Source organism: Phocoena phocoena, chromosome 17 (genome assembly GCF_963924675.1).
Source record: "Phocoena phocoena chromosome 17, mPhoPho1.1, whole genome shotgun sequence".
NCBI classification, from domain to species: domain Eukaryota; kingdom Metazoa; phylum Chordata; class Mammalia; order Artiodactyla; family Phocoenidae; genus Phocoena; species Phocoena phocoena.
The window spans coordinates 7,953,320-7,979,423 of record NC_089235.1 but is presented as its reverse complement, the minus strand read 5'-3'; the positions used below and the strand labels follow the sequence as shown (position 1 = coordinate 7,979,423).

Sequence of the window (26,104 nt, the reverse complement as noted above, 5' to 3'; positions counted from 1 at the left end):
ACTGGTAACAACTGATGAACATACACTGACACATCATCACTTAAAGCCCTCAGTTTACATCTGGGTTCATTTTCGGTGCCATCCATTCCATGGATTTTGACAAATGTATAATGTACCCACCATTACAGTATCATACAGAATAGTTTCACTGCCCTAAAAATCCCCTATGCTCTGCCTATCAGTCCCTCCCTCACTCCTAGCCCACTAATCTTTTTACTGTCTCCATAGTCCTGCCTTTTTCTGATTGTCATATAGCTGGAATCATATGGTATTTTAGCTTTTTCAGATTGGCTTCTTTCACTTAGCAATATGCAATTAAGATTCCTCTGTCTCTTTTCTTCATTTCTATTTTTAACATTTGAAATTTCCCCATATGGTATAGAAAAAAATTATAATTAGAAATCACAGACTTTATTACTGAGGGACCTCAAGAATCATCTCACAGTCTGATAATCATTTAAGTGATACAAGAGCCTGAAACCCTTTTCTTACCTCACAACAGAGTATGGATTGCTCTAGCAATAACAATACCACTTATTCTGACCAAATACTGACTTCACTTTCAAGACACCATATTCTTTCTTCAGGTAATCAAAGTATCTTTCAATGCAGAGAACATATCCAAGGGCCACTGTGGTGTTTCCCAAGTCTCCTTAATCACCTATCTGTAGATCATTTGTCAGGATCGGTTAAATTTACAGGTAGCTCATCTTATTCAATATATGTTGACTTCTACTATTTAATTCTGGATAAAATACTTGGAGTTTCTGGCTCACAATCACCAACACTTTTCCAGATTGCCAAATTGAATTAACTAGTCTTTTTCTCAGTCCTCAATTTATTTGATCCAGAAACAGGATCTGTTTATGTCCATAAAATATTTCCATGTAGTTTATCTACCTACAACCTCCTTGAAAATGATCACTTCTAGCTTTAACCACCTCCTTGGTCCCTTGATTCTGTGACAACTGCTCTTCTTCCATGCAAGCCTTGAATACTGGAGGTTTCACCACCATTTCATATTTGGTTATCTTTTCTCTTCAGCTGAGAGAACTAATCCAGTTCTATAGCCCCAACCTACACGTATAAATTAGTCAGTGATTACCAAATCCATCTCTCCAGCCACCATCTTAATTAATTTCACTTTTATTATATCCAATTGCCTACTGAACATGTCCACTTTAATTCTTTCAGGGCTGAAACTCAAACTTCCAAAACCAAATCCATTCCTTTTCATTTTCCTGCCTACCATCCTTCCAACAATTCAGAACAAACTCAGCATCTCCTTCAGTATTTCCTTATCTCTGGAGTTGGTTCCCAGGGCATCACACCAACAAGAAAATCACCGTCATCCTTAATTCCTTTTCCTCCTTTATCATCTACAGCTAATGGCTCACCAATCTCATGAATTCTCTCAGAAACATCTTGAATTCCAGGTTCTCCCCTCCTCTTAATCCTCAGTGCTCTAGCTCTGGTCCTAGACTGATCCTTCTGCCTTTAGCCTTTGCCCTTTCTCCACCTACTTGTATAAAAACCTCTGCGAAATTTTTGCTAAAATGCACATGATTAACCCGCTCTCACGGAATATTGCTTAAAATATAAAATTCAAGCCCTTCGAAACAGTAAACAAGGTTCTTTGCATTTAGGCTGAAAAACTGTTATTCCAATAGATCATATTATCATACCACAGTCTGGAGACCCTAGATTTAAGCATAACACACCGTCTCCTGTCCTCTGAAATGACACCATGTTTTTCCCCTGTATCTCTTACCAAGGAACACTTCACTCCTTGGCAACTCTAAACTCATGCTTAGAGATTCCAGCTTAGGGATTCCTATGCCTTCTTCACTAAAGCATTCCTGTTCTAAAGATTCTACCAATCCTCAGGCAGAACTAATGGTACATTGGATTTCCATAATATTTCATTTATGCCTCAAAACCCTGGTCAGAATCTCAGCTGTCACTTTACTAGCTGTAACATGGGGCAAGTACTTGACCTTTCTGAGCTTCAAAATCCTATCTACAGGGCTTCCCTGGTGGCACAGTGGTTGAGAATCCACCTGCTGACGCAGAGGACACAGGTTCGCGCCCCAGTCTGGGAGGATCCCACGTGCCACGGAGCGGCTGGGCCCGTGAGCCATGGCCGCTGGGCCTGCGCATCCGGAACCTGTGCTCCGCAACGAGAGAGGCAACAACAGGGAGAGGCCCGCGTACTGCAAAAAAAAAAAAAAAAAAAAAAAATCCTATCTATAAAATGGGGGAAACTCCTACACTTTGGTGAACTGTTGTAAGAATCAAATGAAATAAATAAATGTAAAAGGGCCCCTCTACAGTGCTAGTTACCTGTGTCCAGTTCCTAAACATTCTTTGAGCTGTTTATTTAGGACATGTGACTTTTTCTATATGCATGATATACTGCAATAAAAATAACAACATTACGGTCTTTCTGATGCATCAGCTTGACCAGGGCCCTCTCCAGGTATTCAATCAAAGACTAATCTGGGTGTTGCTGTGAAGGCACTTGGCAGACATAATTCAAGTCCATAATCAGTTGTGTCTGGTATAAGATAGAGGTCCAGTTGCATTCTTTTGCATGTGGCTGTCCAGTCTTCCCAACATCATTTAATGAAGAGACTGTCCTTTCCCCCACTGTGTATTTTTGGCTCCTCTGTCATAAATTAATCGACCATATATGTGTGGGCTTATTTCTGGTTTCTCTATTCTGTTCCACTGATCTATGTGTGTTTCTATACTAATACCATACTGTTTTGATTACAATAGCTTTCTAATATAGTTTGAAATCAGGTAGAGTGTGGTGCCTCCATCTTTGTCCTTCTTTCTCAAGACTGCTTTAGGTACCTGACCACTCTTTAATTAATACAAATTACTGCACCTAATAATGCCGCTGTTAAGAGTTCCTACTATGAAGTCACCTTACCTTCTTCCTTTACTCAGGGTCCAACACACTGTCCTCAGCAGGATTCAGTGTTGTGAGAATTGACTATCTGACTACCACATCAATGCCAAACGATTACAAGTAACACTCATTAAAAATGCCGATTCGTAAAACCCCCACCCCACAGATTCTGATTCAGTTAAGTCTTTGGTTAGGCCCAAGAATCTAATAAACCTGCCAGTGACTTTTTTTAGGCAACGGGTCCTTCTCCACAAGGAACACTGGCATAAGTGCTAGGTATTCTACTGAAGTTTATTTTCCTAGTCCTAAACCGATTTCCACCAACTTCAAGATAATTAAAAAAACTGATGGCGGCTCCATTTTTAAAATTGTAAGACAAACAGCTTTAACTTAAAGGATGTGGAAAAAGCAAAAATATAAAAGACCAATTCCTAACTACCGAAGTTTTGTCCAACTGTCATCCTGAAATCATGGCTGCATACTGTCATCTACTACACTGGGTTCTCAAAAAACAAAATGTAACAAACCACGAATGAATGACCTATCCACATAACTGAAAGTAATCCACTGAAGAGTTATATGTTTTAAAATCATACCAAAGAACTGACAGACCTCAAATACAGATCATACAGAGATATGGCAAATTGGTTTAAATATTAGTAGCTTATTTTACAAACACAGAAAACTATATCCTTTGTGCTAACATTCCAAATCGAAAAACCGTGAAATATGAAAAAACAGTAAAGTCTGCTGCTCTTTTTAAACATAAAATTAATAAACTCAGCATAGACATTAGAAAGAATACAAGCTTTACAGTTGTAACACCAGTATTCAAGTCCACCTGTATTATTTCATAACTTGTGACCTCAGACAAATTAGTTATAGAAACTAAGCTCTATTTCCACATCTGTAAAATGGAAAAAAGAAAACATGGCATTCCTACTTCAAAGGAATATCATAAGGCTCAAATGCAAAAATTTTGAATTGTGCAAATTCAGAAGTTCAATAAAAAGTGTTAGAGGATTCTTCAGGATGAATACAGCTGAGGAGCAAAATCTCCAACCAAACCCATCTGACCTTGAGTTCAAATTTTTAAATATATATTTTCTAAAATTAACTGAAGAAAATAGTCACAATCTATAATTTTCTTTTAAATAAAAGGACTTCAGAGTTGTTTTCATGCTGCTGGTTTTCCAAACATCATCCCCCTCACATGTACGACAGCAATCCTCTCAATTACTGCAACTAGATACCAATCTGGTGGCTTACTGGAGTGAGCTAGAATGGCTCCCAAAGAGATATGTCCAAGTCCCAACCTCTGGAACCTGTGAATGTGGCTTTATTTGAAAAAAGGATCATTGCAGATATAATTAAGCATTTTGAGATGAGATCAGCCTGGATTCAGGCTGGGCCTAATTCCAATGACAGATGGATATGCAGGAGAGAAGGCCGTATGAAGACAAGAGGCAGAGAATGGAGTTATGCTACCACAGCCAAGGAACACCTAGAGCCACCAGAAGCTGGAAGCAGCAGGAAGGATTTTCCCTGGAGCCTTCAGAGGGAGCATGGCCCTGCCTATCCCTGGATTTCAGACTTCTGGCCTCCAGAACTGTGAGAGAAACAGCCTTTTATTGTTTTAAGCCCTGAAACAACTTTCTGATAATTTGTTAAGCTGCCCTAGAAAACCAATGCACTTATCAAGAATAATCTGCCTTCCTTCTTCACCTTAGATTTTTACATTGCTCGTCTCCCGCTCTTGTTGACTCCGTCTCTAATAATTCCTACTGTAATCAATAAAGAGACTCAAACACCAGAAATATTGAGAGAGTAATAAGGGAAAAAGGAAGCAAGGAATACAGAGCATTTATTTGAAAAATCTCTCAGTGAAGGCTAGGAGGGTAGGAAAGAGACAGTCACTCAAAAAATATTTATTAAGTACTCACTATATTCCAGGCACTGAGCTTAGTAATAAAGAAATTAAAGAAAGTTCTCAAGAGGATGTAGCTTTAAGAACGTAAGACATCTTTTCCTCAAAACTGGAAGGTATAGAAACAAATACGCAGACAAGGCTGAAAGACTTGCTAAAGAATCAACAAAATGAAAGAATCAACAAAATGAAAAGGAAATAGGAAGATGTGGAGAACTAGCCCTCCTTCCCTTGATGCAAATCATCTACCGCTTTTCTTTATCTTCGTTTTACAATATCAAAGTACCCCAAGTACTAAAACACTTTTTCTGAGATAAGACCAAAACCATGAAAATGAGTAAAGCAGATAACCTCAGCTGAAAGTCTCTGATTCCTTAGGCTAGTACGCCTTATACATCAGGTCTCTGCAATATTTATTTAGCATACTTTAAGAGCTCTTTCTCCAACACTCAGTGACTTTTTGTCCACTTAGCTAACAGCTACTTATTTCTAAAACTCAACTCAAATGCTGTAACCTCTACGAAGCTTCCATAGTGCACACCTACCTTCACAAAGTGAGTTAGGTATTCTTCTGACTCTTAAATATGGAGACTTCCTGGCTGTGTGTGTATATAAAATAATCAATATAATTGTCTGGCTTCCGGGAAGAAAACAATATCCTCTGCTGTAAATGCAAGAGGAAGGAACACTGCTAGGTTTCTGTGATCTCCCTCACCCTGTGTGTGGCACGGGCTCCAGGAACCACATCCAGACCTGAGCTCAGACCAACAGATGAAGAAGGCAGGCCTCACTGAAGGGTAAAACACAGGCTTAGAAGAGCTCCAACCACTCTCTTTATTTAGCCACGATGGGGACTGGAGAAGCCTTAACCTGGCAGTTTATTTCTTACCCTGCAATCTTTATGAAACCTCCTCCGCAGTTTGGATTTTTGCCCCCTTAGTTTCTACCTCCGTTTTCTGTCCCAGGATCCCATCCAGGAAACCACATTACACTTGGTTGTCATGTCTCCTCAGGCTCCTCTTGGCTGTGATAGTGTCTCAGACTTTCCTTGCTTTTGATGACCTGGACAAAAGTCTTGAGGAGTACTGGTCAGGTATACTGTAGAATGTGCCTCAGCTGGGATTTGTCTGATTTTTTTTCCCTGCGACTGACTAGAATATGGGTGTTTGGGAGGAAGACGACAGAGACAGAGTATGAGTCCCATCAAAAGGGTACATACTATCAACATGACTGATTATTGCTGATGTAAACTTTGGTCACCTGGCTGAGGTAGTTTGCCAAGTTTCTCCACTGTAAAGTAATACTTTTGCCCTTCCCTTTTCATACTAGATCCTTTGGAAGGAAGTCACTGTGAAGCCTGATCCTCTAGGCTTAACGAAGTTTTAACCTCTGTATTTCCCCTGCCCGGTTTCTCTTTGTATGATGTCATATTTCACCTCCCCCGATATCCAGTCTTCTGCCCTTCCATAATGTTTTAACAGTATCATGTGTTTTTGTTACTTTTATATTAAAAAATATATGAAAAAGAGCTCACATTTGGAGTATGTACTCCTCTGAGATGGAAAAGTGCCTGAAAATGTTTTAATTTTTTCACTCCCTACAACATCCTCCCCTAAATCCTGTTAATTCCAACTGTCACCAGTATCCTCCTCTTCATTTTCACTATCATTGTCTTAGATAAGGCCTTCGTTACTTCCTACCTGGACCACTGTAGTAACCATCCAACTACACTCCATCTTTCTAATCTGTCCTACATATGAGTGCACCAGAGATGGATGAGAAAAGATAGAAGGACTATATTTAACATCTAGTATGTCTCTGCCGCTGTATTACAACATGAATATATATAGACATATACATATACATGTGTATGTGTGTGTGTATACACACATTTAATTTCTAATTTAGTCGTAACTCTAGTCCTGTACTCTTTCCTTTAAAAACTTCAATATTTTCTACTGTCTTCAATATTTTCTACTGTCTACAGAATAATACTGTCTACCTTAACCTGTCACAACCTAGTACTTACCTAAGTCCAACATGTCTAATGAACTTATCTTTCCTTATTTCCACTAACTGTCTGACACAGGGTCTATAGTACAGTTAAGCTGAATGGTTTACAATGAGGAAATTACAAGGTATGGCACTTAGCAGATGTGTAATAAATGACAACTATCTTTCTGGTTTTTGCCTAGCTTTACATTTTGATTATTTAACATTTTTACTTGTTTAAACCCTACTCACTTTCCAAGGACCAGCTCAAATGCCATCTTACCCTAAGTTTTCCGAGAAGGAAGGCACTCTGGACCCTATGAAGTTCCAGGCTTTCTCCAGGACCTCAATCAGAGCCCTTATGACATTCTACCAGCACTGCTAGACTATAAACCCCTTAAGGGCAGGGACACACCTGAATCACTTTTTAAATTCTTCTTAGAACTGTGTTTTACATTTGGTAAACTTTTACTGTTGCAGCCTCCTGCATTGCAACACATACCACCAGTTTAAGAGATAAATACCGGACTACTTTTGGATCCTGTGTGTGGTGCTGGTAGAAAAAGTTGTTTCAGGTCTCTAGGCCTTGTTTGCTTATTTGTATAATGGTAATCATACCGTTCACCTTATTCAGAAGGCTACTGTGAGGAATAAAAGAAACAGCATGCAGAGAATAAAAGGTAACACGTCTGTGCTTTTTCTTCCTTCCCCAGTACGCAGAGGCAGACCAACACACCATCCCATGCTACAGCACAGTACTCTACAGGTACGTTATTAAGCACTTCTCACATTAAACTTTTATCATCAGTTCACACATCTACCTGCCTCCCTTGGGGGCAGAAAATCACTTTGCTCTGTGGCCTGGCTTAGAAAGCTGATGCTCAGTGAGTGAAGAGCATGTGTATCGCATGCTCGCTGAAAAGGTCACAAAATGACATACTCGCCTTTTCTACTTAGTGACAAACTTAGTCTACATTTTAAAAAGTCAACTTCTCACAAAAATTTTATTCCCCATAGTGACTTTTCCAGATAGAAAAATGATGCTAGAGAATGAAAACATGACTGCATGAAATTAAGAACTGCGTCCCTAATAGTATCTGCCCCTAATTTAAGTGTACTTGCCCTTTGGAAACATCGGGTCTAGCAAGTGCACTGCTGCGCCAGGTATCAGTCAAGTGCCTCCTGCTCTAGACCCTCTCTGGCCTGCTGGAAACACGAGGACGTCTCTCCCTTGACAGCTGGCATGATAGGAAGTGCCACCGGCAGAAAGTAGCACTCCAGCTCTCTGTGGCCACTGGCCCCCAGCGCCCCTTCAGTCTGCTTCTCAGGGGCTCCCAGGCGCAGCCCCGCCCCACAGAAGGCTTCCCACAGCTTCCCAATCCATCATGGCCCCTCAAGTGCAATTCTCGGCCACCAGATGGGCCTCAGCTGCGAGCCTCCAAAGACGTCTGGATGCCAGATTTGTTTGTTCCTTCCTTCCTTGCTCCGCCTCAGTCTTAGGGGTAGTGGCTGTGCCCTCTACCTGCGGTTGCTGTATTCTTAGAGTTCTCTTAGCCAACTCCCCATTACTCTAATCCCACATTAGAGTCGGTGGTTCCTTACACCAGACATTCCCTGTTCGAATTCCTGTGTGGTTTCTGTCTCCTAGTTGGACTCTGACTGACAGAACTAATATGGTTAAAATACATGCTTCATTAAAATAAAACAAATTTAACTTGGTTAAGTCAAGGATTTTTTTTAACACAAGCCGAGTTTAGATATCCTTAGGAAAGACCTAGTTTGTGCAATATTTTCACAAAAACAAAGCTAGGTGCAATTTACATTTTCAAAAAATTGAAAAATAAAATGGAGCATTTGCTAATTTACAGAGAATAAATGACAGAATATTAAATTTAATAGCAAGTAAGATAGCAGACTGTGGTTAAAAATAGCATCTCTTTCCTTTTTTCCTCCCACTCTTGGGACTTTCCTGAACTAGTTTGTTTTAATGGTGGAAAATGGCTTAGAGTGAGAAGAATCAGAACGAAGAAAACTGAAGTATAAACTACCTCTCAGAATCTCAGAATGTCTCAGTATGCTGGAACCAAAGAGGTCTTCTGTGCAGTGTTTTCTAAACAGTAGGCTGTAACCAGTTAGGTCATGAAATCAATTTACTGGATTACAACTAGCAGTAAAAAAATGAACTAGAACAAACCAGCAAATATTAGACTGTATGTACTAAATAAAGTTAGGATGAGTGCTGTTTGCAAACGATTGTTTTAGATATATATATGCACTTACACACATATCTGAACCCTGGGTTGCAATGTAATATGTTATTGCAGCTTGTAAAAAACAAACTTGGAAATTATTCTCCAGCATCTCATCCAATCACATATCCAATGAAAGAACCCATCCACAATATTTACATTAGTAAACACGGCAAGACGAATCAGCCAAAGAATCTAGAATACTTCTATTCTCATTTAATGAACATTTACAAGAACAGGGATCAAGGGAAAAATATGACTGAATCATCAGTTGGCAATTTAACATATAAATAAATAAATATACCTTGCATACCATGAGTCATCTACTAGGTGCCAATTCTATTACATAAACCTCTTTGCAAAAAGATCTTTCAAATAAGTAAAATTAGGATGACCCTGTATCCTGGTTTGCCAGGGACAGGCTTAGTTATTCCTGGCGTCCTGAAACATTAGGGATCAGCCTGGACGATGAATTACATGGTTTCCCTAAAGCGCTGATTCTCAAAAGTGTGGTCCCCAGAACAGCAACATCAGCAATCTCTGGAAACTTGTCAGAATGCAAATCATCAGCCCCGCCCCAAACTTAGTGAGTCAGAAACTTTGGGCTGGAGTCCTGAAATCAGTGTTTTACCAAGCTCTCCAGGTGATTCTCATGTGCCCTAAAGTTTGAGAACCACTGGCCTAGATATAACCAATTAAAATGCTGGTTTCAGTGTCTCATCCTCTTTAGTTTTCCAGCTACACAACTAGTGTGACGCCATTACATGCTTGGCATAACAGAAAACAGTGAAGTATGTTTCACCTCGGTACAGGTTAAGTTCAAAACAGGGTTATCCTGGTTTCCACTTAGTATCTTTGGCAATTCTTCAGCTTAGAACAGCTAGACTGATGCCTGCCAAATACCCAAAGGACATGCTTCGCTATACACAAGTGGTTTTTACTGCAGCTATGGAGTCCTACAATTGAGTTTATGCTAACATACTCTTGTCTTACGTAAAATATATGCCTGACTTTTGACATTTTGAAGGTGAAAATAAGCTCCCTCTTCACACACAATCTTATCTGACCATAACAGTAAGCCTACGGCATCAGTAAAGCAGGAATGATAACCTTTTTAAAAATTTTTTTTTTTTTGCCATGCGGCTTGCAGGATCCTAGTTCCCTGACCAGGGAATTGAACCCAGGCCGCGGCAGTGAAAGAGCTGAGTCCTAACCACTGGACCACCAGGGAATTCCCGATAACCTCATTTTGAAGATGAAGAAACTGAGGCTTAAGTGACATGCCTCAAGTAAACACAGTAAGAGGCAGAACTGAAAGTCAGAATCAGGTTTTTTAATTCCAAGCCATATTTTTCCACTATACTGTCCAACCTCCTGAGTTTGTTCTCAGATACATATTTCTACTTGCAACCAATACCTCTCCTAACTAAAAAGAAGATATCTCACTTACCAGGTTATTAGCAGCAATACTAAGAGGAAGAAGGGAAATGTTCTATAAGCTAAATGACTCTGACAGAGCAGAAATTTAATGAAGGAAGAAGGTTTTTAAAAAAATGAATATACAACTTCTTCGATGTTGACTTTATCCCAAACAACAATGTTCCAGTGAATATATCAGGTATACTAACATACTTCAATCTGACCATTTTCCTAATCCTTTCATAGGTAAAGCTTCCAAATAAGAACTATAGCATCTCAGAAATAGATTTCAATGAAGTAGTTTGAAGATGATACTTTTTCATGATGCTGTGGGAAGGAAGGTGTCTGGATGTAAATGTACAAAATAATTACTGTACAGTAAGTTTATTGTACATGATCTCTAAGTAGTATGTTACGATATAAATGGGTATCAAAATTAGAGGCCGTAAGCAGAAAGATCTATTTCAAGCAGCTGCCAGATTAAACTAATAAGAAGTATGTGATAACAGTAACTAGATCAAGCTGCTAAACCCCCAAACATAGACTTGGTATCAGTCGACAAAGATAATGTTGAGACTAGCCTGTTAAATTTAAGTACATGAAATACATACCAAGCTCAAAATTAAATATTCTTTCTAAATTCTTATTTTTAATGGAAGGTGATTTGTGACCTTCCATTGTGGTCACATGTGACCTAGGCTGAGCCAATCAGATGCTCCTGTTCAGAATTTGGAATCCTGAAGGAATACTTCAATATCAGGGACCAACAAGCGAGAATTCACGGTGGCTGCAGAGGAGGTGACAGACGACTGGCAACGCATCAGCGTCTGCTTCAGCAGGAGTCTGGCTGGGCCTTGCCTTCCTCGGTTTTGTCATTTTCAAGCTTGATTATATTGCCTTCCTATTAACTCTATGGAGCACCCAATCTTTACAATAAAATCTTCCTCTGCTGAAGTTAACCACAGTAGGTTTCTGCTGTTTGCTACCACAGACCAGGACTAACAGAATCAGGAACTGACTGAGTTAATAATGGTTCAGCTATGCAGGTTTTTTTAAAAGAATGAGACAGATTTACATGTGATGATATGTTAAGACACCCAAGATTTACCCTGAAGTGAAAAAAATAAAGGTATAGAACAGCACAATTTGTATAATCATATTGGTGGGATTGGGACACACACACACGCAGGCTTAAAGATGTACAGAAAATTTCTAGAAGGATACACAAACCATTACTATACTATGTAAAGTGGTGGAGTATTTAAATTTTCATTTTTTACCACAAGCATTCATCATTTTTACCATAATAAAAAAATGTTTTTCAAAGAATCTATTTTAGCATCAAACACTATATAAGCAATACTTTTACTGGCCTCATCCAGTGACCTCCATAGCGATGTGGCATTTAAATAACTAGCAAAACTTCTAGTGTGAACAGAAATAGTTACATTAAATATTGGTCTGCTAAGAAAATTAGAAGCCTGCAAGTAAAATAATGTGTTGTGAAATAGAAGATTTTGATTTCTTTTTTTAACTCCTAAAAGCCACTAAAGAATAAGTAATCAGCAGTTCTTTTAACAAAACATACTCATGGCTAAGGCTCAAAATTCACATATTCACGCTCACATCCAATACAATTTTTCCATTTCTCAGGTAAATTCTCCAAGAAAGGAAACTCTAAGCCAGAGAGGACGGGGAAAAAAAAGACCGAGAAAGAAAATAAGGTTAAATGGAGGAAAGGCCTCAATAACCTTTGTCAGAAACCTGCATGAAGGGTTGAAATTTATCCCATTTAGAGATGGGGAATAAGGCTTCTTCTGTGAAGCGTCCAGAGGATACAAAACCGACTCTTGAAACTGCACCACACAATGCTCTTCACGGTACATGGTCCCTAGATTCCTTCAGTCTTCACCCCCCAGAAACCCTGACAAAAACTCTACACGGCCACACTCTGGATCACGTTCCTGGTATAAAGTCATCTGCCTTTCTTGGCAAAATAAAAGACTGAGGAGCTCAGCTCAATTCTCTGTTCTCCACACATAACAAACACAAAAATAGGGGCAAAAGTACAAACTGATTCCACGGGATTATTAGGTGGAAAATTTCTCAAACAAACGAGACCATGCCTGATCAAGTCACATCTGATCTATCATTTGTAAAATGTGGCCAAGAGCTATCTAGGATTACTGTGAGAAATATATGAAAGCCATAGAACAGTATTCAGCATATAGTAGGTGCGCAATAAATGTTTACTGAAAATCCGAATCTGTCATAAGCCACTCACTCCAGTCAGAATGAACCTTCTCTATGCTCCTTTAGTACTCTCTGTACATACACATCTCTATTACATCATCTTGTAATCTCTGTGACAAATTGGTCTCCCCTCTAGGGTGGGGCAGTCTTGTTCGTTTTTATAACTCCAGCACAGGAAATGCTCACATAGTATCTTACATTTCTTTAAAAAGAAAAAAATTCGAATCCAATCCCCTACTGTTTGCATAAATACTATCTTCCAAGCCCTAATGTGTCAGTCAAACCTCTGCTTGCACAGCCTCGGTAACAGACCAACTCACCTCATTCCATTTCACAGGCAGTCTTCTCTTCCTAGTCCTGGTTCTGTCCGCGAAAAGCCACAAAGGGTAAGCTTAAGTCCTTTTTTATATGACAGTCACCTAAGTATTTGAAGGTCATTATTATATTCTCCTTTGCCTTTTTTTTTTTTTTTTTGTTAAAATGTTTCGGTTATTTCAACCATTCCTAAAATGTCATGGTTGACAGAGACCCTGACTGGTCTCCGAGCACAGACTCCAACGTGCAGACATCCCTCTGAAATAAGAGTTTCCATAAGCGAATTGCAGTTGAGTCCTGACAGAGTACAACCATTACCTACCTTGTTTGTACATCACAATTCTACTAACCTAGAGCCACATTTATTCCTTCGTTGGCTTTATTACTCATCTGACTCATACTGAATCTAGTCATGTAAAACTTTTTAGGTTTTAGACATATCCTGCTATTTAACCAGGTGACCATCATCTTGTATTTGTATGGTTGTTTTAAACGTAAATATAGGGCTTTCACTTCATTTTTATTAAGTTCCATTTTGCTAAATTTAGCCAATCATTCTGGCTGTCAAGGTTGTTTTGGATTCTGTCTGGTGTAATCCACACATCAGCTCTTTCAACCAAAGTGGACTTTATCCAAGTTCTTGCCAATACGAAATATAAAAATCCAGGACTGAATATAGCAGCATGCTCCCTCCAGCTTGCCTACATGGGGAAGTCCTTTATGGATACAGTCATTCAAACCAGTTAAAAATCCACTTTTTAGCTGCAAAACCATAAGAATTTCTTCACCCCATACCAAAGGTTATCCTGAAAAAGTGTAACAAATACCTTCCTTAAAGGACTGGTGAATCAACTCACCAGGCACACAACTACTACTGCTTTAACTTGTAACTAATTTCCCTATTTATTAATCTTTGTATCAAGTAAAGCTTTGAGCGTAAGTGATTTTGGACACATGTACTTTTACTTTGCCCTTTGAAATGGTTTAAACTGAAACAACAATACTTCGTCCAAAGAGATAAGAAGATAACCTTTGATCAACAGATTCATTTATACTGAAGACTTTTGTAGATCTACAGAACTGCCTATTTCCAAAAGGGTTCAAAATTGAGAGAAAGCATTCAAGAGGTACATCAAGGTACCAAGAGTGAGTGTAGGAGCCCACTATCAGCCTTATCACCTCCTTCCCGAAGACCACTGAAAAAGAACACCTCCTACCTGATATTCTTCTCAATCTCAAGTGGCTCATGAGGACATCTGAGCTTGGAAAAGACGTTTTCTTTTATGCAGTCCGGAAAGAATTTCAGGATCAAAGAACTGCCATTTTGCAGGTTAACATGTGCTCTTGCTTCCTTCAACTCAAGTAACTACAGTTTGAGGTCAGCATGGTGAACAGCTTTTTCTATAGGCAAGACCTCCCCAACTAACTAAATTTTAGGATACTCAACAAATTAGAAAAAATTATCTCTAAAATATTGCTATTAATGAAGCACTTTGCAGCTTAAAGGCATCTGTGCACAATGTTTATTTCAAACTCACAAAAAAAATCCTGTGAAGTAGCTAAGCCAGACATTACTACTAACTTTTTCTAGATGAGAAAACTGAAGTTGAAGACGTCTGAACTTTACCAAGGGACAAGTAAGCAGAGGAGCTGTAATATTCTAATTACAAATACCAGGCTCTTAGACAATTTTCAAGAGTGCTGTCTAAGCTAAAATACCCAGAAAGGACTTAGAATAATATATTGTTTGCCTTCTAGATACATAGTAGTTATTGCTAAAGGTGGACAAATGCTAAAGGGGGAGCCATCCATCAATGTTAATAATGCTGGAGGCCACAGAGCAAGCATAAAGGCACCACTTACACTGATTTATCAACTGTAAATAAACGAAGGGAAACAAATCACTGACACTTGAGTTTCAAAGACAGCTACAAAGTTAGGGGTAAAAAACCAAAAACCAGTGCTAGAGCACTGGTGAACAACCCTATAGAGTGCACTAGCCGGTACTGTACACATTTTACAAAGAGAAAACTCAGGAATTTAAATTAATTGTTCACCTGCACAAATGAGAGTTATTGGCAGGTATCCTCTTTTCACATTGCCCTATAAGGAGCAGGTGACACTATACATGCTTGGGAAATCTGACCACCATACTGCTTCCTGTGTGGGACAAGTGCTGCCTCTCCCAAAAGCCCATGGCAAAGGGGCATGCCTGTGACCTATGCCCTGATCCCTGCGAATGGCTGAACCAGCCTGGTGCCTAATAGTAGATAAAAATTCAAATTCCCCAATGATTAAATTCTCCTAGTAAAAGACAGCCTCTCAGATTGAATTTTTAAAAAATATATCACTGGGCTATATAAAAAACTAGCAGGTTTAAAAAAAGTGACATAGGGCTTCCCTGGTGGCACAGTGGTTAAGAATCCACCTGCCAATGCAGGGGACACAGGTTCAAGCCCTGGTCCAGGAAGATCCCACATGCCATGGAGCAACTAAGCCTGTGCGCCACAACTACTGAGCCTGCGCTCTACAGCCTGCGAGCCACAACTACTGAGCCCGTGTGCCACAACTATCGAAGCCCGTGCACCTAGAGCCCGTGCTCCACAAGAGGCCACCACGACAAAGAGTAGCCTCCGCTCGCCACAACCAGAGAAAAGCTCGTGCACAGCAAAGAAGACCCACGCAGCCAAAAAAAAAAAAAAAAAAAACCTTAAAAAATTTTTTTTGTAAAAAAGTGACATAGTAGGGCTGAAACAAAAATTAGAGTTGACTGATAACTACTCTGGAGAGTGATTCAGATTAGCTGGTAGAGCTGAAGAGGGGCACCCATTCCACTCACAGTTCTACTTGAAGGTGTATCTCCAGAACTCAGCACATGTGCTCTAGGAGCAGTTATGAGAATAACCCATGCAGTGCTATCTTTTAGAATGCAACGGAATATAAAGAAAACTAAACTGATCAAGCAATAAATACCAACAAAACAGAGCAAAATATATTAATATAGATAAAGCCCTGAAAATAATGTTGAACAAAACAGTTTCAGAGCAAGTACAGTAAAATTCCATTAATATGAAGTTGAAAAAAATACAAAAAATACTGTGCATTGTTTATAGGTACATACATATATACATATGTAGTAATCATTTGGAAACTTTCATAGGAATAATAAACACCAAATTCAGGAGACTGGTTACCTCTAGGGACAAAGAGGTGAAGCGCATACAATGGGTTTCAACTGTATCTGTAATGTTTCCTAAACAAAACAAAACAAACAAAATACCTCATTCCAAAAGGAAAAGGAGAGAGGATAAAATAAGTACACACTAGGCAAATATGAACAAAAAGTTAATATTTAAAATTAATATCAAATACTTGAATACTAAAAAGTATACTACCAAATACACAACATGTAAAATTATAGGAGAATTTAAATAACAAAGGAATAATTAACTTTTCAGTGAGATATAATGCCCATACACACCTTACAAATTAGCCCTCAAGTTCACTGGGGGTGGGGGTGTGTGGAATCAATTTGACAGAACTACAAAACAAACAAAAAATCCCCCAAACTCACCCAACCATCGTAATAGGAGATATTTACATCTCGCCCCCAAATTCAAAAGACTATGAGGAATACAGAAGGTGTGACACACACAACTAGCAGGACTGCTCTGATGGACACGTATGGAGCCCTGAACCCACCACACACCCAAGAATATACTTTTCCAGCGCACATGCGACATATACAAACAGTGACCAAGTACGTGGCTACAAAATTAGTCCCAAATACTGAAGAATCAATATACACAGTCTATATTACTTAAGTGAAATGAAGTCAGAAACTAATAATGAAAAAATATTGTTTTTTTAAAAGAAGAGAGAAAAAGAAAAAATATGTTTAAAACAAAAAACACATTCCTAATTATCTTAAGGCTCAAAAGAGAAGCCATGAGAGGAAAACAAAGATTTCAGAGTGTCCAGTTCCCCAAGACTTGATCACAGTTTTTCTTGGATTCCTCAGCACTCTTCAAATTCTTACCAAAACCTCTCTTCTTCAGCTAGCTGGAGGAGGCTTTTGTTCTTCTTAATCAAATGGGTCCTTCCTAGAACAAAATCAGTCCTTCTACATCATTAGTGGACTTGGATGGGCATATAGACTACATTAAGCAAAGCCGATAAAAATAGATGCTTAATAAAATGAATCTTGCTAAACAATTTTGAATCTTGTTAAAAAAAAGCTGATAAAGTAAGGAACCTTCCATAAAACATCTAGTGGCAAACAAATATGGTAAGTACGAAGAAACACCAACGTAGGCTAGGAAAGCAAAAATTCGAGTCAAGGATGGCAGACTCTTTAAAGTATCAGCTGGCCATAAATGAGCAAGCTAAGCAGGGAAGTGGAAAAAAAAAAAAAAAGAAAAAAATCACCACATTAGGACACATGCAGGGCGAAAAATTACTTCTGTTATGAACAGCATTAGTCAAACACTATACAGCACTGGTCAAGTTTGGGTTAGTTTTTCAAATGTATATGGGGAAATTACTGAAGCATTCAAAGAAGCAGAATAAAAAATGAGGATGAAATATTAACCATTTCTTGAGTCAGTGTTACACATATTATCTCATTTATTCATTCCATTTTATAGATGAGGACCCCGCGACTCAGAGACTGAAGAGGTTGCCCAAGCTCACAGAGCTTGTGAGGAGCAGAGAACAGACTTTATTCTTTTTTTACATAGAATAGTTCTGCCCTGTTTTGAAGAGTGGAGGTGGCTTCTGTTTTAGTAAAGGGAATTGAGGGACTGTGTACTCTCACGTCAACTCAACAGACCAAGCAGTTGGTAAGCCAACACAAGAGCCGTGACATGGAATTTGTGGGAATCAAGAAATGCATATGATACGGGAGAGAGAGCATGGACTCTGGAGTCAGAAATACCTGGGTTCAAATTCCAGCATGGCCACTTAATGGCTGTGTGATAGGACAATAAGTCTCCCTTTCCTCACCTGTAAAATGGAGCCTTCCTCACGGATATTACTGTTCAGATTCAATGAGTTATACCACTAGAAAAGGCCCTATGTGTATAAATATATTACTTGTATATTTACATTTTTCACTACTTTACACTGTATTCTTTTTAAGAAGAATCAGAAGAAAATGCCTTTCAAGACTCAATTAAGGAATAAGTATATGAATGCATGTACTTTTAAAAATGGATACTATAATTAAGGTAAATGAAAACAGGGTTCTCTGCACAGCTTAGTACTAAGTACAGTGCCCACTTCAAAAAGGTATACACAACACGGGTATTTACTGTTTCTACCCACTGCTTCTCCTCAGCCTGCCGTGGTAGGCAGAAAAATGCCCCACCCCCACCCCCAAAGACATACACACCCTAATCCCCGGAACCTGTGAATATGCTACCCTACATGACAAGAGGGACCTTGCAGATTAAGATTACAGATCTCGAGATGGGAGATTATCCTGGATTATCCAGGTAAACCCAATCTAAGTATATGAGTCTTTAAAAGCAGAAAACCTTTCCCAGCTTCAATCAGATATGGGATGATTCAAGAAGAGTCAGAAAGATGTGACATAGGACTTCCCTGGTGGTGCGGTGGTTAAGAATCCGCCTGCCAACGCAGGGGACACGGGTTCGAGCCCCGCCACAACTACTGAGCCCTCGTGTCACAAATACTGAAGCCCGTGCGCCTAGAGCCCGTGCTCCACAACAAGAAGCCACTGCAATGAGAAACCCGCACACTGCAATGAAGAGTATCCCAGGCTCGCGACAACTAGAGGAAGCCTGCGCGCAGCAACAATGACCCAACACAGCCAAAAAAAAAAAAGATGTGACATAAAAGGACTTGATCCACTGTTGCTCGCTTTGAAGATGAAGGAAGGGGATCATGGGCCAAATCAAGTGACGATGTGACATAAAAGGACTTGATCCACTGTTGCTCGCTTTGAAGATGAAGGAAGGGGATCATGGGCCAAATCATGTGACGATGTGGGTAGATGCTGGAAGCCGGGAAGAGATGACAGCCAGCAAGAAAATGGACATCTCAGCATGGAACTCTATCCCTACCAACACCCTGAAAGAGCAAGGACCCTCCAGAAGGGTACCCAGCCCTGCCAAAACCTTGATGTTAGCCCAGTGCAACACACATCAGACTACTGATATGTACATGAACTTATGTAGAGCTTCAGAACTCTAAGATGATAAATTGGCATTGTTTGAGCTGCTAAGAATATGGTGGTTTGTTACGTTAGCAACATGAAACTAATACGCTCTCTCTTACTTGCATTAAAAAAACTGTAAAAAATTTTTATGTAAGTGCCCTTAAATCCTTTCTGAAACAAGGACAAATAAACTGGCCAGTGCATGTAGCCTAACCAGTAGAGGCTACCTAGCTCACACGCATCGTTTTCTGAGGCGCTAACTCTGTGCCAGGCACAGTCCTTCCTTCAAGAACTTCACTCAGCATCATCCATCAATATTCATTTTCTCCCTCAGATTTGACCAGAAACACAAGTAACTGTCAGCTACCCCTGAAAAATGGCAACATTTTCAAGACAGAACTGGAGAAACTTAGAGTTACATCATAGCTATGAAAAGCAGAAGAGGTGGGGAGAGGGAAGAAACAGTTTGCCCCAAAGGACATAGCTCAGTTTCTTCATCTATGAAATGGTAACCTCACACATACCAGTTGAAGGATTAAAAGATAAAAACCTTTTGATATTGTGTATGAACTATAAAAAGTGTGGAGAATCCCTCATAAGAATCTACTAGGTAGACAAGAGTGCCAAGAACTAACGTAATGGAGAATTCTATATAAATTCACCCTGGATATGCCTTAGGGATTACTTCAACAGAATCCCAGAAAGCAGAAAATCTTACAGTTTTAGAAAAGAATCAATTTTAGAAAAACAGGCAAAAAGGCTCATAATTGACAAGGAGAGGAATGTCACAGTACCACTACAAACAATGCTTTTAAAATACAGATGTCCAGGACTCACTGCAGATCTACTAAAACAGCATCTCCAAGGACGAGACCCAAGTCGTTTGAGTTGAGAAACACCACAGGAATGAAAGGGGGTGTCTACGGGTGTATATAGCAGAGGGAATCTAGCATCTTTTTGCCAGGTGTCCTTTACTTACAAGTGAAGAGTAACTGCTAGAATGTGGAGTATTTTCAAACCAGCAAATAAACGAGGCTGATGAAATCAAATGGGGAAGTCTCACAGAAAACAAAAAGTCAGAAAGAGGGACAAGGGCGGTATGTGGTTGCATCTCTTGTGGCAAAGGACACAGCCTCCCAGACTGAGGATGCGCAGAGAATAACAAAATGGAGCAAGCACAGCTGGGCCAGAGTGAGAGGGAAAAACAGCTAAGCTGGCAAAATCAGGATCTGCTCAAGTGAAACAGCAAAATTATTGGCTACCACAAGAGAAGGAGAGCTGTTGAGATGACATGGGGGAGGGGGAGCAGTGGGGGAGATAAAGGAGAAAATTAATTTCAGGTTGGCGCAGGAATGGAGCGCGGGCATAAAGGACGAGACCACTAGCTAGAAGAGCGAGGGCCACGACTGGAGATGAGGACGCAGGTTCACCAGGAGAGAAGGGGAAAAAGGAATGAGAACAATAGGGCCACGGCCTCCACGCTTCACTAGAAAGTCTCAAGAGCAATATAAATATTAGGGGAAGCAAGCAGGACATAAACGGGCTAGGAGAGAAGGAAAAGAGAAAGGGCAGTCAAAAATCCTGAAAGACTACAAACAACATGCATAAAGCAAAAACTTCAAGGAAATTCTAGATGATGTTAAAATGTATGTTTCAGGCACATTTTAGCTCTCTCATTTAATAAAACAACTAAACACATCTAAAAACAGGCAAAACTAAACAATATAGTTTAGGGATGTGTAAATGATACAACTGTGAAGAAAAGCTAGGGAAGGAATAATACATAATTCAGGCTAGTGGAAGCCTGGCGGAGGGGTATACGATGAGGCTCTGTATTTCTCTGGAATGGGTGTTTGATTCAATACTACTCTTTAAAGTGTGTAAACATATAACATGCATATGTTTTATATGCATGATATATTTCATAATTAAAAAAAACTTCAATGGAATTTTTCTACCTCCCAATTTCCCAGTTTGTTTTCCTACTGTTTGTTTTCCAAAATGATCTAACAAACTTGCTCATATAATTATATAAAATGATTAGCGAGCGTTTCTGGCCTCAGATTTTGTAACAAGAAGCTGCACCTCAGGTCTAGTGAATCAAAATCGCTGGGGGTTGGGCCACTGAATCCTTCAAAAAAAAGAATGAAACCAACACCCTAGGTGACTCACAAGAATCTAAAGAAACTCAAGTTTGAGTCTCCCACAGGAAGAGGTCTTCTTTCTGTTACAGCCCTAAAGCTCTGGAGAATCAAATGCCATTCCTTCCCCAAGTTCTCTGGGATTTTGCTCCTGCCCTCTCTCTAGTATTTTCAAACTTTCAACCTCAAGTCTCCCCTATCCTAATACACACACACACACACACACACACATCAGCCAACTTGATCCTGCAGCCAACTCTAAACTCACTCTTTCCTTCTCTTTCACACTCAAAGTTTTCTAAAATGGCCCACAGTATGGCTCTGTTTTTAACTTCCCAATATCACTCTCTCTTTTAAAACCATCATTGATTGAGCTGCAAACATATACTTCCAATTACCTACTAGACATTTCCCCTTTGCTCACCTGGCAAATCCTTATGCATTCTAATTTCAGCTCAAATATCACCTCCCAGGTAAAGCCCTGCAGCACCTCCCCCAAGCGCCCATCCACTCATCTATTAAACATTTCTGATACAGAATGCCTACCCTTACTTTTAAGACAAAGCCAAAAACTTTCCAAACAAACAAAAAAATTAAGATGTACGTAGTAAAGGTGGTCAAAAGGTACAAACTTCTAGGTATAAGATAAACAACACCTGTGGATGTAATGTATGGCATGATCAGTATAGTTAACAGTGTATTGAAGAGCTGAAAGTTAAGAGAGTATATCTTAAAGGTCTCATCAGAAGAAAAAAAACCTTTCGAACTATGTGTGGTGATGGATGTTAACTAAACTTATTGTGGTAATCATTTCACAATACATAGTTTATCAAATCATTAGGCTGTGTTCCTGAAACTAATACAATGCTATATGTCAATTATATCTCAAATTAGAAAATGCATTCAGATGATATGATAATGTGCGACCAGGCTGGTCTTGTTTATTTACTTATATAGCACTTGTCCCTGAAAGAGTTTAAGCAAAAACAAAAACAAGCCAACCAAACCAAACGGTGGAGGTGGGCAGAGAAGGAGGAAGAGTGGAGGTGACCAGCACCAGGTGACAGGGACGGGGGGGGGGGGGGGGGGGGGGGGGGGGGGGGTGTTATCATCTTAAAAGAATGAACGAATAGGAGTTGCTCAGGTGAAAAAGTTCTGACCTAACCTGTCTTTTCACTTTGGCTGGGAGTGGGGCTTTGGGGAGTGGAGCACAGTAAGAAAGGGTATTTCAGACAGAACACAACCAGGTTTGTGCTTTTCTGTGCCTAGCTGAAAGGCAGGAAAGGGGAGGGAGGGTTAGTGATGAGATTAAAATGGAAGGCAGACGCCAGAATTTTAGAAGCAACAATTATAGGTTTACTACTATTATAAGCAGATAATTATACTTTATAATTATCTGCTTATAATATTAGTCCAGGCTTGTTAAAAGCTAATTTCCACTTTATATCTAGGTTTAAATGACACATTTTCCTAAACAATTTTTCAGGAACAAGACATTACCAATGAAAAATTGTAAAGCTATATTTTAACTACATTTGGCCATGCAGTAAGAAAATGAACATTTCAACAGTATCATGATCATGTAAAACATTTTAAAAGTCTCTTCTGTGAAAGAGGGAACTCTGGAAAGGAAAATGTGTGCGATACTTCCACATTTGTCCTCATTTTAGCTCTCTACTGAGAGAAGGGAAGGCTAATAATGATTGCTTCATTATTATAAGGGAAGGCTAGGGAAAGGGAGAATCAGGAAAAACAGTGATTTCCTTCTTTCTAAAATGCATATTTTTCACACTATGACTTTTTTAAAAATCAGGATGGATTTCCCACTACTGATTACTGATCATTTTTTTGCGTGTGGGGAGGGCCACATTAACTGGACCTTACAACTACGGATATACTTTGAATTAAGAAAACATAGTAAAGGATTTTGGCCAAAGTTAATGACAGTAGTAAGAAAGTGGCAGAATTGGACTAAAAAATTCTTCTGTCAAGTTATTAATGTATATTAGTAGGAACATTATGGCCTGTTTGGCTGTTCTTTCATCAATTTAATTAAATGTATGGAGCCTACCGTCCATCTTCTACAGGCTCTTCCTGGAATACAAAACCATACAAAAAACCTTTTCTGCCCTCAAGAGGTATATAATCAATTATAAATGTCTACAGAACAGCCAGGAATTAATATCAGAAGAACGATACAAAGTGGGATACATCCAGATAAGGAGTGGTGGTCACTTCCAGCCAGGATACCAGGAAGGCCTGACACATCAAAAGAACTTAATAAACACTGACTCTGAAAGATTACAAAAGACTCAAGTGAGACTTTGAGGAATGACAGAATTTCGACAGAGAGGCACTCCAAGCAGAGAGGGTAGCAGAGACCAGGAAAAAGCACAGGGCCTCAATGGCAGGAGGAAAGTGGAGACTCGCGAATAATGGGAAAGAAGGCTAGAGAAGTTAAACACGGGCTAAAATATGGAGTTCCCTGAAGGTCAAACTAAAGAACGCGAACAGAGGAACAGCCTCCGAACAGCTGTGTTTGGGGAGGGTTAGTCTGACAGTCAACTATACCACCTCAGCTGGAGTGGGGTGAAAGTAAATGCTGTGGACAGTCCAGGGTCAACTGCTCAGTGCTGGAACTAGGTGGTAACTAGGTGGTAATGGTAGCAATGGCAAGAAAGAATGTCGTCCCTTTGAACCGCCAGGGGACTGTTTTTGCATGAGGGCAAATTCCAAAAGAAGAGAGCACCGCCTTGTGAATATTTGTAGCCCCACTACTCCCAGTACAATACTTTACCCACAGCAGATGCTTGGTAAGTAAACTGAACGAAGGCAACCTGTGAAGGCTAATCTGAAGCGTCACTACTGCTTCACGTCCATAATCACTCTTCTCTCTACTTCTCAAACCCACTCATATAGCTGTTAACGTGAACTCCCTCTTCCAATCTCAGTGTTACAGCCTCAATCAAAATTTGAGTAGGCTTTAGAACCTCACTTCCTTCAAGTATGCCACAGCATTTAAAAAAGCATATAGACACGCTATGAACATGTGCAAAACATTGCTTTATCCAGGATTTTACGCAGAAAACTATCCCGTTTCCACATGCACACCAAAAAGCCTTGCTGAAAGACTGTTTACAGCAGAAAGTTTTTCTTTTAGGCAGCAATCAACATGCTTCTTGTGCTACTTATTCAATCTGCCATATCACTAGTGCAACCACAAGCTGCTGCTTACATTTCCAAAGTTGTGCAAAGGGTCCAAAGTTGTGCAAGAGTCATCACTGCAATCAGACTCCGGTATATTAATAGTTATAACACCTGAACAAGTCTTAGTTTTATTATCAGATTCAAAGTAATGCCAAGAAATCGCAGATATTAAAAATATTTTCAACGAGTTTGACTACTTTATCTGCGAAATACAATGGAATGTTATCTTCAGTGCAAATAACTGTATTTCTTTCTGCTTCGAATGGACATCAGGTCACCTGATAACTGGCAGTTGTGAGCCTAGATTTGATGTATCGAAAAAACCAAAGTGTCCCCAACACACACATACACACACGCCAGCGCACACCAAGAGCGCTGAACGCCTTGCATTACTATCAAAGAACCTCAAGTTTACACGTGGCAGAAGTCGACAGAACTCTTTCATGCTTTAATGACCTCGAAAGGGATTCCCCAGGCGTCAAGTAACGGGATGTGACTTACTCTGACTTGGGAGTTGAGTGATAAAACTACATACCTATGTTACTATTATTTTTTAGAGGTTTCTGTCTGTCCTCAGCTGGCTGTCCCACGCCAGCAAGCGCTCTGCCCGGGCCTCGGCAGGTGCGCGTGGGTCAGGAAGCCCAAGGTCCTCCTCCTATCACCGTCTGCTCTCCTCGGCCCCGCTTTCCTCTCTCGGGGGCGGCGAAGAGGCCCAAGGCGAGGGGCCCGGGTTAGGGCGTGCGATCCTCAGAGCCAGACTCTGACGGCCCCGGGCTGGGCCGGCTCTCCTCTCATACACTCCCCAGATCGCGCGTCGAAACGGCGGCCGCGGCCCCCAGCTGCGGGGCCGGGCCGGCCAGGCAAGGCCGCGGCCGCTCGCAGTGCCCACGTCACCAGCTCCAGCACTGCGGAAATGGAGCGGCGCGGCCGGAGGGGAGGCGCCCGGCGGCGGCAGCTCCCGCGCCGCGGCCAGACGCCGTATGCCCCCCAGCCCCGGCCCGGAGGCCGCCGACCCCCGCCCGCCGCGCTCCGGGGCTCACCTGTGTCGCCGATGATAATGTACTTGAAAAGATAGGCGTACGCCATGGCCGCGGCCGCTCGGTGCCAGGGCACGCGGCTCCTCCTCCTGCTTCTGCTCCGCCTCCTCCGCGCCCCTCACCCCGGCGCCGCTCGGCCTCGAAACGCCAGGCCCCGCCCGCCGCAGCCGCCGCCGTCGTCGTCAGCCTCCGGGAGTGAGGGGCCGAGAGGAAGCGGGACAAATTGACACCCTCTGAGCCACGGAGACAGCGCCCAGCGGAGCCCAGCTGAACAATAACAGCCGCAGCGGCGCCTCCGCCCCGCCTCCGCGCCGACCCGGAAGTTCTGCGGCCGCCGGCGCCGCCGCCGGGGGAAAGGGGAGGAGCCCCGCACGCCGGCAGCGCCACGCCGGCCGGAGCCCCGCCCAGCCAGAGCCCCGCCCCGCCTCGCCTCGCCGGAGACCTCCGCGGTGCCGCGTCGGCCGCT

The 26,104-nt window shown here is 40.9% G+C and overlaps 1 protein-coding gene across 2 annotated transcripts in view; it reads right to left on the bottom strand.

Moving 5' to 3' along the window:
- RAB2A (RAB2A, member RAS oncogene family) overlaps positions 1 to 25,692 on the bottom strand; it is a 74,581-nt gene extending 48,889 nt beyond the window's left edge. Inside the window, exon 1 of one of the 2 annotated variants that reach the window (XM_065895106.1) lies at positions 25,642 to 25,692. In XM_065895106.1, the coding sequence (XP_065751178.1) occupies positions 25,642 to 25,687 (46 nt within the window). In that variant the 5' untranslated portion in view covers positions 25,688 to 25,692. The remainder of the gene's footprint in view (positions 1 to 25,641) is intronic. The other variant, XM_065895105.1, reaches the window with a different exon arrangement.
- Positions 25,693 to 26,104: the final 412 nt, after the last annotated feature.